Source organism: Thalassophryne amazonica, chromosome 8 (genome assembly GCF_902500255.1).
Source record: "Thalassophryne amazonica chromosome 8, fThaAma1.1, whole genome shotgun sequence".
Taxonomy (NCBI): Eukaryota; Metazoa; Chordata; class Actinopteri; order Batrachoidiformes; family Batrachoididae; genus Thalassophryne; species Thalassophryne amazonica.
This window is the reverse complement of record NC_047110.1, coordinates 7471639-7485320: the sequence shown is the minus strand read 5'-3', so window position 1 is coordinate 7485320 and position 13682 is coordinate 7471639. Positions and strand designations below refer to the sequence as shown.

General features: G+C 40.7%; 1 protein-coding gene across 1 annotated transcript in view; it reads right to left on the bottom strand.

The window, feature by feature from the left end:
- Positions 1-5855, bottom strand: part of c8h11orf49 (chromosome 8 C11orf49 homolog) — a 37488-nt gene extending 31633 nt beyond the window's left edge. Inside the window, exon 1 of the mRNA XM_034175714.1 lies at positions 5704-5855. Coding sequence (XP_034031605.1) covers positions 5704-5758 — 55 coding nt within the window. The 5' untranslated portion in view covers positions 5759-5855. The remainder of the gene's footprint in view (positions 1-5703) is intronic.
- Positions 5856-13682: the final 7827 nt, after the last annotated feature.

Sequence of the window (13682 nt, the reverse complement as noted above, 5' to 3'; positions counted from 1 at the left end):
TGGATACTGCAGCTCCCTAATTTCACTGCTAGATGGTGGGCCACTCTCCATACTGCATGCACTCCGCAGTGCAGCAATTTTCATTTATTTATTATAAATAAATCTCTTTTCCTTTGTTCTCCTCTCCGTGTCCAGCTCCCCGCGTTTGGGTTCATAGTCTGAAATGTTTGGGTTCCACCCAAACCTCTAACCATAACACTTTCAGCTGGGAGTACACCCTGAATGGATCATTGGAGAACAGGCCATTTATTTTCTTGGCCTCTGTTTGTCTGGTGTATCTCTTCAGCCAAGTAGCCAGAGCTGTGCACCTTTGTTTGGCACTTTCCATGGTCTCAGCACATCTTGTTGCAATTCATATGCATCCAGAATCTGCCTGTCATGATGCCTTTCTGTACCCCTGGTAGTTGGCTAAAATTCTTCCTGGATTTGGGCTTCCAATCTTCTTCTCCATGGTGGGCTCTCCCTTTGGGTGGCATTCTTGAACTTATACCCAAGTGTGTCAAAGATTACTGTGGCAGTGGCGCATATGAGATCATTGGTTTCTGTAATATTGGTTGTGGGGATGGTGAGGACAGCTGGGTTAATGTCTGCAAGCATCTCTTCTGATGGGACTTTGTCCGTGTACTCTTGGTCTTGCTACTGTCTGCTTTAGTCTGGCCACAATCTTCATCCTCAGCTCAGTCGATGCATCTGTCATAGGAGGTATTTGAGAGGCCACAGATTTCTAAACTGTACTCACAGTTTCTGTAGGCTGTCTGTCCATGAATGTTCATAGCTGTCACCAACTTGAACATGTCACTAAATGGTGTGGGGGTGTGTGTGTGTGTGTGTGTGTAACGGAAGTAAGGTAAATCTCCACTTTTCCCTTCACACTCCATCAACAGAGCTCCAGTGGAAGCTGTTGGATAAAGGAATCAAAACACTTTATGTACGTGCTGAGGATCAGGGCTCATGTAAAGCTGATCACTTAAAATCATTTTAAGTTAACTATATGTCATTGTGGCGCAGTGAGGGAGTCTGTCCCTGTCAATCTAGCCACTGCAGATTTGCTGACATTTTAAATGGCAGAAATCACAACCGTCTGTCATTTTGGGAGCACTCAGCTGAGCGGAGGGTGAAAATAAAAGCGGAGATTTACGTTTGTGGCACAAACATTGCGCTCCGTCATGTTCGTGTTCTCCTTGATTTTTAAACTTTGACATTAAAAAGGGTGTTAAGATGGAGACAGAGCTTGTCCATACATGTTTCTTGTCCTGTGGTTTGTCACATTTAATTAAAAACAGGTGGATTTCTGTTTGATTACAGAGCAGCTCCACGCTGTGTCCCCCGGACACTAAAAAATACACTTCAACACACACACACAGTTTAGTGACAAGTTCAAGTCAGTGACAGCCGCAGATATTCATGGACAGCCTACAGCCTACTGGGTACACATGGTTCTGACCAGCATTATAACAGCGTAACATCCCATTATGCTGCTGCATGAAAAACAATACGCTGCAGTTGGGCCATTACGCCATTTCCAAGGGTGTGTAACTGGAAAATTTGAATTTCTGTTCATTTCTAATGATCAGAAATGATGATCATTTCTGATTGTGGACCCACAGCGGGTCCTAAATCAACCTACAGAAATGATAATTTTTTTCATCAACCTCAGTCAAACCCATTTAAAGATTAATCTTTAAATTTGCTTGTGACTCCGGGGAGGGCAGTCACATCTCCTCCTCTCTCCTCCTCCATCTCTGCTCCAACCTTAAATGGACTGCATTTATATAGCGCTTTTCCATCTGCATCAGAAGCTTAAAGTGCTTTACTAATAATTCCTCACATTCACCCCAGTGTCAGGGTGCTGCCATACAAGGAGCTCACTACACACAATAGGGGATTAAAGACCTTGCCCAAGGGCCCTTAGTGATTTTCCAATCAGGCTGGAATTCAAACTGAGGATCTTCTGGTCTCAAGCGCAACGCCTTAGCCACGAGACCATCACCTCCCCATCATTTCAAAGTCCCTACTTCACCGGACTGTGAATTCTTCAAACTATATTGGATTACCCATGGAATTGATCAGCTGGTCTCTGAACGCTATGGACACCATTTTTTCAACAAGGAAATCAGGACCGGGGGACCCTGCATGCCCAGAATCTACCCTGTGGGCTGTGTTCTCGACGCCTGGGAGAAATGGCGTGTCGTGTGCTTGATATCATTCTCTGTGGAGGACGTCGAGGATCTATTTATCTTTGGATTTATCGTAGGAGGGCTGGTACTTATTGGTTTATGTGCTGCCCTGACCTACCGGAGAATTGCCAAGATGGCTGCCACCAGAACCACAACCCCTCACCTGTCCGTCATGATTAATGAGTTGGGCAAGGCGACACATTCTCAGACTGCACTAACCCTTGAACTCAAACATGAGTTGGATAACATCTTGGAGCAAATGTACGCCTTGCAAAGGAAGATGTCGGAGACCAGGGAATACTCATAAATTGGATTTGGTTGCTCAGCCCTAAACATGGCAAGCTTATCAGCCTCCAAAGGTCAAAACACCCCGCTGTTTTCCTCCAGAAGAATTTCTATGGCCTTAGTGAACCTTCTTATCTTCCGCCCTCCCCAACAGTCTGATGTTGTCATGGCAACTCCAGACATTATGCACACACTGACAGTAACTGATACACATTCATCTGACTGATACGAACTCATCTCATGCGACGCACTTGTTGTAATGACAATAAAATTATCTAAACATCTAAACTCTAAACAGTTGTGACTCATTTTTCTATTGTTTAAAGTCACAACCAGACTCTGCGGGCAAGAAAAGAAAATCGTCCACCGTTTCACACCGTTTTTCTTTTTTTTCTGTTCCTCATGACGTGCATTTTCCATGGGACTGTGCACAAAGGTTCTCTGGTGTGGATCATTGCACGTATGGGAAAAGTTCTTGGAGGAAATGTTCTCGTACAGCCGTTAAAGTTCTCCTTGCAGTGGGCCACGTGCTGAGTGCTGCAGGATAAGGGGAGAGTGGGGCCAGCTTCCCCTGTTAGATTTTTAAATTTATAATGCTCTGAAACACTATTGCCTGCATTTTGAGTGCCAAATTGTGTGAAGTAAAGCCATAGTTTTTTTTAAATTAATCTTTGTCTTACTTTAAATCTAATGCCTTACTTTAAAGCCAAAAGAAACAAGGCATCAGACCAAAACACAGAATAGTGTAGATATGTGTCAGGAACATCAGAACTGCTAATTTATACCCAGCAGTTTATTCAAGAAAATCTATATGGGGTTTTTTCTTACATTAAATAACTTGCAATTAAAATAGTTTTAAGTAAAAAAAAGAAGATTCTTTAAAAATCTTTGATGTTTGTCTGTAAATTAAAACCATAACTCATCTGTTGTTGTTGCTTCAGGTGAGGTGATTTCTTGATTAACATGATAATGACCCTTGGACATTTATTTTTAGACAAAATAGCATGAAAGGTAATGTGTATATTTTTAAGTCTGGTAGATTCATTAATTCATATCTGCATTTCAACAAGGAAAAAAGACATCAGAAATAAATATTTATTAGCAACACAACAGGAGATGATGGATCAACAACTACAGTGTGTTTGTTCATTAGGATTTCTCATGATTAAATTATTTTTTAATTTAGTCATTTCAACATTAAATCACACCCTCATCGACTATGTGATTGCTTTTAATGTTGTAATCAGGACAGAGTAATTGCTAAAATATGAATTTCACTATTTTAGTAATTGTGAATATTTTAAAATTATACACAATAGGGGTGAGGCTTCTTCTACCTGTGCAAATGTCTTTTTGACTGAACTTTGACTTCATGGACATGTTTAATGGTTCCTTCATTTCATGCTAAAGCAAGGAAAAGGTTTTTTGAAATAATAAAATAGTTGCTGTGTGAAGAGCCTTTGTTTTATTTAGAAGCATAGCAGCAGGTGTAAGTTTGCCGAGACGACAGGTGAGCTGGACTTTCAGGACATTTAACCATATGAAGGTCTCCTCTGCAGCTTCAACCTCAAATTGGTGGCGTTTGTGGAAACACTTTCCTCACATTTTGAAACACAGAGATTTTCTCTTCTTCTGTCTGGACTCCAGATTGTGGTATATTAATTTAGACTAACAAAGAAGGCCCTATATATGCCCATAATGCAAAAGCTTCCGGGGGGGGGGGGGGAGCCTAAGCATCCCCCAATCCCCCGGCTTTTTAAAGGAGACCTGCACTGAAATAAATGTGGTCAGATCTCAGAAAGAAATAGCTGATATGTATTTATAAGACCAGTAAAGTAAATCTGTAAGCCCAAATTTGTAATTCAGCGGAGAAATCTTTGTTTAAAAATGACAAATTTGCAGCTAAAATTTGGCCCTCCGCAAAAACTGTTTGTACATCCGGGACATTGCCGTGACGTAAGAGAGAAGACAGAGCGCTAGCGCCTTCAGTCCGATCCCGCGCGTTGAGTGAATGCAATACTAGCTATTACTCAACTGAAATTGATTTTATGTGTTAGTAATGTTACTGTTATACACATCCTGGTTTCAACATCCAAAGGTAAGCTGCAATGAATGCGAGATACAGCTCTGCATGCTCAGATCAGCGGCGACATCGACAGCCGGCGACATTCTTCCCCGACCCTTACTGCGCCAGCCCACTCGCTAGCACAGTCATCGCGGTAACGCTGATCCCAGCCCTGCCCCGTGAGAAAATACTGGCTTGCATGGAGTGCGTCCATCAGTTCACTCAATTATCAGCTGCATTGATCATGCAGATCCTACTTACACTGCAAAAAGTCCCGAAAATATCATTTTTATGCAGTCCACAAACATTCAGTCTTAGAGCAAGATAATATAAAACTCACCAATAATTGTTTTTTATGGGGAAATATGACTGAATATAGATCTAGTCTAAAGGCAAAACAATCATAAACAACCTTGAAACGGCGGTAGGCTAAAGACAGTAGATTTTCAATGTGACACCACTCAATCAGTTTTGTTGGTATAGGATCAAATAAGCAGGTTGTGCTTTTAGTAGACATTACGAGTTTACATTTATTACACATTAGCTCTGTGAGCTTCAGACTAATGTAAGTAATAAAACTCAAACACCTAAAGCTCCAAACTATGCACAAGTTGACCCAATAAATGTCTGAAAATAGTTTGTCCAACACAAAACACCACATGTGGCTACACATGTGGAGTTAATAAGGGTTAGAGTTAATAATCGTTGCCTATATGTTGGAATAAGGGAGAGAACTTTTCAAATCATTGTTCATTACTTCCCATTTCAATCATACTCACAGGTGAAATGTTCATCCACAGCCTCTGAACTGGCGATTTGTGCAGTTTATGGCTGCACATGAAGGTTATTTTTTAACAAAATTACAAAGAATAAAGTTGTGTGCGCCTCATTAAAGATCAGCAGAAAAGAGCGTCCAGGCGGCCGATTTGCTTCAAAAATATTGGCTAATGATCCAGTATTAGATAGAGATCAGTGGTTCTAACGCATTTGTAGTCAATGAAATGATAACAAACTGAACATAACTGACCATTTAATTTTTTGACATTTTAGAGAAACCGCCTCTGACACACACACACACACACACACACACACACACACACACACACACACACACAGTCTGTGATGATCACCTCAGTTGAAGTGCAGCTAGCTAACAGTCAAATACACACAGCCTACCGAGGTACTGGTCAGCAGACACGGCGGAATTCAAACGGCTCACTTTAGTGGTCATTGTAAAACGACGAGATGAACGAAGAACCGCGGAATGTAGAAGGCAATTTAAAGGCTAAATGTCCAGCTTTGAAGAAGACGAGCTGCCTCTGTTGCTGACAACACACTGACGTCTCGCCGCATCTTCAGGACGTAACGGAACGCCCCTGAGTAAAAAAAGGAACGCCCCTGAGTAAAAAAAGGAACGCCCCTGAGTAAAAAAAAAAAAAAAAAAAGGAACGCCCCCGAGTAAAAAAAAAAAAAAAAAGGAACGCCCCCGAGTAAAGAAAAGGAACGCCCCTGAGTAAAAAAAAGGAACGCCCCCGAGTAAAAAAAAAAAAGGGAACGACCCAGAGTAAAAAAAGGAACGCCCCTGATAAAAAAAGGAACACCCCTGAGTAAAAAAAGGAACGCCCCCGAGTAAAAAAAAAAAGGGAACCCCCCCGAGTCAAAAAAGGAAAGAAGGAACACCCCCGAGTCAAAAAAGGACAAAAAAAGGAACGCTCCCGAGTCAAAAAAGGAACGCCCCCGAGTCAAAAAAAGGAAAAAAGGAATGCCCGAGTCAAAAAAAGGAAAAAAAGGAACGCCCTCGAGTCAAAAAAGGGAAAAAAGGAACGCCCCCGAGTCAAAAAAGGAAAAAAAGGAATGCCCTCGAGTCAAAAAAGAAAAAAAAAGGAACGCCACCGAGTCAAAAAAGGAACGCCCCCAAGTCAAAAAAGGAAAAAGGAACGCCCCCGAGTCAAAAAGGAAAAAAAGGAACGCTCGAGTCAAAAAAGGAAAAAAGGAACGCCCCCGAGTAAAAAAAAAAAAGGAACGCCCCCGAGTAAAAAAAGGAACGCCCCTGAGTAAAAAAAGGAACTCCCCCAAGTAAAAAAAAAAAAAAAAAGGGAACACCCCCGAGTCAAAAAAGGAAAGAAGGAACGCCTCCGAGTAAAAAAAAGGAACGCCCCCGAGTAAAAAAAAAAAAAAGGCAACGCCCCCGAGTAAAAAAAGGAACGCCCCTGAGTAAAAAAAAAAAGGAACGCCCCTGAGTAAAAAAAAAAAAAGGGAACGCCCCCTAGTAAAAAAAGGAACGCCCCCGAGTAAAAAAGGAAGGCCCCTGAGTAAAAAAAAAGGGAACGCCCCCGAGTAAAAAAAGGAACGCCCCTGAGTAAAAAAAAAAAAAGGGAACGCCCCAGAGTAAAAAAAGGAACGCCCCCGATAAAAAAAGGAACACCCCTGAGTAAAAAAAAGGAACGCCCCCGAGTAAAAAAAAAAGAAAAGGGAACCCCCCCGAGTCAAAAAAGGAAAGAAGGAACGCCCCCGAGTCAAAAAAGGAAAAAAGGAATGCCCGAGTCAAAAAAAGGAAAAAAGGAATGCCCGAGTCAAAAAAAGGAAAAAAGGAACGCCCTCGAGTCAAAAAAGGGAAAAAAGGGAATGCCCCGAGTCAAAAAAAGGAAATAAAGGAACACCCCGAGTCAAAAAAAGGAAAAAAAGGAATGCCCCGAGTCAAAAAAGGAAAAAAAGGAACGCCCCGAGTCAAAAAAAGGAAAACGGGAACGCCCTCGAGTCAAAAAAGGAAAAAAAGGAATGCCCCGAGTCAAAAAAAAGGAAAACGGGAACGCCCTCGAGTCAAAAAAGGAAAAAAAGGAATGCCCCTAGTCAAAAAAAGGAAAAAAAGGAATGCCCCCGAGTCAAAAAAGGAAAAAAGGAATGCCCCTGAGTCAAAAAAGGAAAAAGTAACGCCCCCGAGTCAAAAAAAGGAAAAAAAAAGAACACCCCCAAGTCAAAAAAGGAAAAAAAGGCACGCCCTGAGTCAAAAAAGGAAAAAAGGAACGCCCCCGAGTCAAAAAAGGAATGCCTCTGAGTCAAAAAAAGGAAAAAAGGAACACCCTTGAGTCAAAAAAGGAAAAAAAGGAACGCCCCCGAGTAAAAAAGGAAAAAAAGGAACGCCCGAGTCAAAAAAGGAAAAAAGGAACGCCCCCGAGTAAAAAAAAAAAAAAAGGAACGCCCCCGAGTAAAAAAAGGAAAAAGGGAACGCCCTCGAGTCAAAAAAAGGAAAAAAAAGGAATGCCCCCGAGTAAAAAAAAAAAAAAGGAACGCCCCCGAGTAAAAAAAGGAAAAAGGGAACGCCCTCGAGTCAAAAAAGGAAAAAAAGGAATGCCCCGAGTCAAAAAAAGGAAAAAAAGGAATGCCCCCGAGTCAAAAAAAGGAAAAAAAAAGGAACACCCCCAAGTCAAAAAAGGAAAAAAAGGAACGCCCTGAGTCAAAAAAGGAAAAAAGGAACGCCCCCGAGTCAAAAAAGGAATGCCTCTGAGTCAAAAAAAGGAAAAAAGGAACACCCTTGAGTCAAAAAAGGAAAAAAAGGAACCCCCCCCGAGTAAAAAAAAAAAGGAACGCCCCCAAGTAAAAAAAAAAAGGAACGCCCCAGAGTAAAAAAAAAAAGAAAAAAGAACGCCCCCGAGTAAAAAAAGGAAAAAGGGAACGCCCTCGAGTCAAAAAAGGAAAAAAAGGAATGCCCCGAGTCAAAAAAAGGAAAAAAAGGAATGCCCCCCGAGTCAAAAAAAGGAATGCCCCTGAGTCAAAAAAGGAAAAAGTAATGCCCCCGAGTCAAAAAAAGGAAAAAAAAAGGAACACCCCCAAGTCAAAAAAGGAAAAAAAGGAACACCCCGAGTCAAAAAAAGGAAAAAAAGGAATGCCCCGAGTCAAAAAAGGAAAAAAAAGGAACGCCCCGAGTCAAAAAAAGGAAAAAATGGAACGCCCTCGAGTCAAAAAAGGAAAAAAAAGGAATGCCCCGAGTCAAAAAAGAAAAAAAAGGAATGCCCCCGAGTCAAAAAAGGAAAAAAGGAATGCCCCTGAGTCAAAAAAGGAAAAAGTAACGCCCCCGAGTCAAAAAAGGAAAAAAAAAAGGAACACCCCCAAGTCAAAAAAAGGAAAAAAAAGGAACGCCCTGAGTCAAAAAAGGAAAAAGGAACGCCCCCGAGTCAAAAAAAGGAATGCCTCTGAGTCAAAAAAAGGAAAAAAGGAACACCCTTGAGTCCAAAAAAGGAAAAAAAAGGAACGCCCCCGAGTAAAAAAGGAAAAAAAGGAACGCCCGAGTCAAAAAAGGAAAAAAGGGAACGCCCCCGAGTAAAAAAAAAAAAAAAAAAGGAACGCCCCCGAGTAAAAAAAGGAAAAAGGGAACGCCCTCGAGTCAAAAAAAGGAAAAAAAGGAATGCCCCGAGTCAAAAAAAGGAAAAAAAGGAATGCCCCCGAGTCAAAAAAAAAGGAAAAAAAAAAGGAACACCCCCAAGTCAAAAAAGGAAAAAAAGGAACGCCCTGAGTCAAAAAAGGAATGCCTCTGAGTCAAAAAAAGGAAAAAAGGAACACCCTTGAGTCAAAAAAGGAAAAAAAGGAACCCCCCCCGAGTAAAAAAAAAAAAGGAACGCCCCCAAGTAAAAAAAAAAGGAACGCCCCAGAGTAAAAAAAAAAGAAAAAAGAACGCCCCCGAGTAAAAAAAGGAAAAAGGGAACGCCCTCGAGTCAAAAAAGGAAAAAAAGGAATGCCCCGAGTCAAAAAAAGGAAAAAAAGGAATGCCCCCGAGTCAAAAAAAGGAAAAAAGGAATGCCCCTGAGTCAAAAAAAGGAAAAAGTAACACCCCCGAGTCAAAAAAAGGAAAAAAAAAAGAACACCCCCAAGTCAAAAAAGGAAAAAAAGGCACGCCCTGAGTCAAAAAAGGAAAAAAGGAACGCCCCCGAGTCAAAAAAGGAATGCCTCTGAGTCAAAAAAGGAAAAAAGGAACGCCCCCGAGTCAAAAAAGGAAAAAAAGGAACGCCCCCGAGTAAAAAAGGAAAAAAAAAGAACGCCCGAGTCAAAAAAGGAAAAAAGGAACGCCCCCGAGTAAAAAAAAAAAAAAAAGGAACGCCCCCGAGTAAAAAAAGGAAAAAGGGAACGCCCTCGAGTCAAAAAAGGAAAAAAAGGAATGCCCCCGAGTAAAAAAAAAAAAAAAAGGAACGCCCCCGAGTAAAAAAAGGAAAAAGGGAACGCCCTCGAGTCAAAAAAGGAAAAAAAGGAATGCCCCGAGTCAAAAAAAGGAAAAAAAGGAATGCCCCCGAGTCAAAAAAAGGAAAAAAAAAGGAACACCCCCAAGTCAAAAAAGGAAAAAAAGGAACGCCCTGAGTCAAAAAAGGAAAAAAGGAACGCCCCCGAGTCAAAAAAGGAATGCCTCTGAGTCAAAAAAAGGAAAAAAGGAACACCCTTGAGTCAAAAAAGGAAAAAAAGGAACCCCCCCGAGTAAAAAAAAAAAAGGAACGCCCCCAAGTAAAAAAAAAAGGAACGCCCCAGAGTAAAAAAAAAAAAAAAGAAAAAAGAACGCCCCCGAGTAAAAAAAGGAAAAAGGGAACGCCCTCGAGTCAAAAAAGGAAAAAAAAGGAATGCCCCGAGTCAAAAAAAGGAAAAAAAGGAATGCCCCCGAGTCAAAAAAAGGAAAAAAGGAATGCCCCTGAGTCAAAAAAGGAAAAAGTAACGCCCCCGAGTCAAAAAAAGGAAAAAAAAAGAACACCCCCAAGTCAAAAAAGGAAAAAAAGGCACGCCCTGAGTCAAAAAAGGAAAAAAGGAACGCCCCCGAGTCAAAAAAGGAATGCCTCTGAGTCAAAAAAAGGAAAAAAGGAACACCCTTGAGTCAAAAAAGGAAAAAAAGGAACGCCCCCGAGTAAAAAAGGAAAAAAAGGAACGCCCGAGTCAAAAAAGGAAAAAAGGAACGCCCCCGAGTAAAAAAAAAAAAAAAAGGAACGCCCCCGAGTAAAAAAAGGAAAAAGGGAACGCCCTCGAGTCAAAAAAGGAAAAAAAGGAATGCCCCCGAGTAAAAAAAAAAAAAAAAGGAACGCCCCCGAGTAAAAAAAGGAAAAAGGGAACGCCCTCGAGTCAAAAAAGGAAAAAAAGGAATGCCCCGAGTCAAAAAAAGGAAAAAAAGGAATGCCCCCGAGTCAAAAAAAGGAAAAAAGGAATGCCCCTGAGTCAAAAAAGGAAAAGTAACGCCCCCGAGTCAAAAAAAGGAAAAAAAAAGGAACACCCCCAAGTCAAAAAAGGAAAAAAAAGGAACACCCCGAGTCAAAAAAAGGAAAAAAAGGAATGCCCCGAGTCAAAAAAGGAAAAAAAGGAACGCCCCGAGTCAAAAAAAGGAAAAAATGGAACGTCCTCGAGTCAAAAAAGGAAAAAAAGGAATGACCCGAGTCAAAAAAAGAAAAAAAAGGAATGCCCCCGAGTCAAAAAAGGAAAAAAGGAATGCCCCTGAGTCAAAAAAGGAAAAAGTAACGCCCCCGAGTCAAAAAAAGGAAAAAAAAAGGAACACCCCCAAGTCAAAAAAGGAAAAAAAGGAACTCCCTGAGTCAAAAAAGGAAAAAAGGAACGCCCCCGAGTCAAAAAAGGAATGCCTCTGAGTCAAAAAAAGGAAAAAAGGAACACCCTTGAGTCAAAAAAGGAAAAAAAGGAACGCCCCCGAGTAAAAAAGGAAAAAAAGGAACGCCCGAGTCAAAAAAGGAAAAAAGGAACGCCCCCGAGTAAAAAAAAAAAAAAAGGAACGCCCCCGAGTAAAAAAAGGAAAAAGGGAACGCCCTCGAGTCAAAAAAGGAAAAAAAGGATGCCCCGAGTCAAAAAAAGGAAAAAAAGGAATGCCCCCGAGTCAAAAAAAGGAAAAAAAAAAAGGAACACCCCCAAGTCAAAAAAGGAAAAAAAGGAACGCCCTGAGTCAAAAAAGGAAAAAAGGAACGCCCCCGAGTCAAAAAAGGAATGCCTCTGAGTCAAAAAAAAGGAAAAAAGGAACACCCTTGAGTCAAAAAAGGAAAAAAAGGAACCCCCCCCCCCCCCCCCCCCCCGAGTAAAAAAAAAAAAAGGAACGCCCCCAAGTAAAAAAAAAAAGGAACGCCCCAGAGTAAAAAAAAAAAGAAAAAAGAACGCCCCAGAGTCAGCAGTGGCAGTGAAGCATCATGGGATGTCTGAGCTGTTGGCCCAATCACTATCGTCTTACCTTTTTTTGTTTTGTTTTCAATGGTGTTATTTAGAATAAAATGTACATGAACATCAGAACATCATAATGCCAGGGGGGAGGCAAAAGCAATTATATATTACATACATTTTCTGTATCACAATGAGAAAAATACAAAAGAAAATGTCTATACAATATATGAGATCAAGCAATGTTGAATATGTTAAGTGCCAAGCAGCTATCCTATGTGAAGATTGCTTTTTGATATGAGCTCTTTGCTATGGAGGACAAATACATTTCTATTTCTTTCATGACAACAGGGAAAAATAAAGTTGTGTTTGAAAATTTACATTTGTGTATGTAAAATTTTGAAAAAACAACAATTAAGTTTAAGACAATGTTTTTGTTTCTGGGGAGATTAGTGTGAATACATGACATGTTCAAATTTTAATAAAAAAGCAGAATCAAATTTATTGATAAATTACTGACAATTTTCGTGATTGGACAGTTCCAGAAAAGGTTTTTTTTGCAAAAAGAACAGCCGGGATCAATAGTTTTGATAAATTTTACCATATATTGATTAGTGGGGTAAATTCTATGCAAAAGTTTAAACGCTACATCTTTCAGTTAGTTATTTATCATAAGTTTTTGGAGGATGGACCAGTTCTGGTTCCAGATATTATCACTTACAAAGTTTCGCCAGGGCACAGATATTACATCTTGTTGAAATAGGGCACTAATTCTTTTGTTATTTTTACAAGCGTTAGATGTAAAACAAGTTTTCCCAACAGCAGTGTCAGTTACTCATGATACAGACATATTTCCATTAAAGCAGTTCGACTTGAACAGTTCACAAATTTCTTTGGAAACTGCATCAAACACAAATGCATATTCCTTCGGTGTTACAGCAAGATTATACCTTTGATTGAATTCATTGTACCACAATAAAAGTCCATCTTTATCAAAAAGTTGACCCACCAGTTGGATATTCTTGTTAAACCAATGCGGAAAAAATTATGATTTGTTCTTATAAAGTATAATTTTGGTTATTCCAAATAAAAAAAATTATGAGGAGAAAAATTATGTTTATATAAAAGTGCCCATGCTAATAGTGATTATTTGTGAAAAGCAGATAATTTTGCTGGAATCTTGTCAACATTGTAATTACAGAGGAGGAGGAAATTGAGGCCACCAACAGACGAGAATACGAGGTCAGTCCGAAAAGTAATGGACCTTTTTATTTTTTTCAAAAACTATATGGATTTGAATCACGCTTGAACCTTCCTGGGCATGCATGAGTTTTTTCACGCCTGTCGGTTGCGTCATTCGCCTGTGGGCAGGCTTTGAGTGAGCACTGGTCCAGCCCCCTCATCGGATTTTCATTGTCAGGGAAATGACTGAGTGACTGCCACTTTGCTCCATGAAAATTTTTTCAGAAACTGTGAGAGACAGCCAGGTGGAAACCATTCGGAAAATTCAGATGGCTTTCGGTGAAGATTCTATCGGCGTCACACAGATTAAGGAGCATTACAACCGGATTAAAGACGGCCCACAGCGGCGGAGGACGCGCCGTGCTTCGAGCGGTCATCGACAGGCTGAAACGACCAGATCATTTCCAAAGTGAAGGCTGTGTTGATCCAGGATGTCATGTGACTACCAGAGAAATTGCAGAAAATGTGGACATCAGCACTTTTGCGGCACATTTCACTGTTACAGGAGATTTTTGTAATGAAAGACGTGAGGAGGAATTTGCGCATCGGGACGGAGCCGCTCATGGCGCACAACAAAAACCTCCATGTTGGAAGTCTCACAGGACATGTTGTGACATGCCCAGCTGTTACACAATTTCTCGGATACTCACTCAACTGAAAAGCCACCAAAAGCCGTCTGAATCTTCCGAATGGTTTCCAACACGCACGAAGGTTCAAGCTTGGCTCATGCAAGCGCACATGATTCAAATCCATATAGTTTTTGAAAAAAATAAAAAGGTCCGTTACTTTTCGGA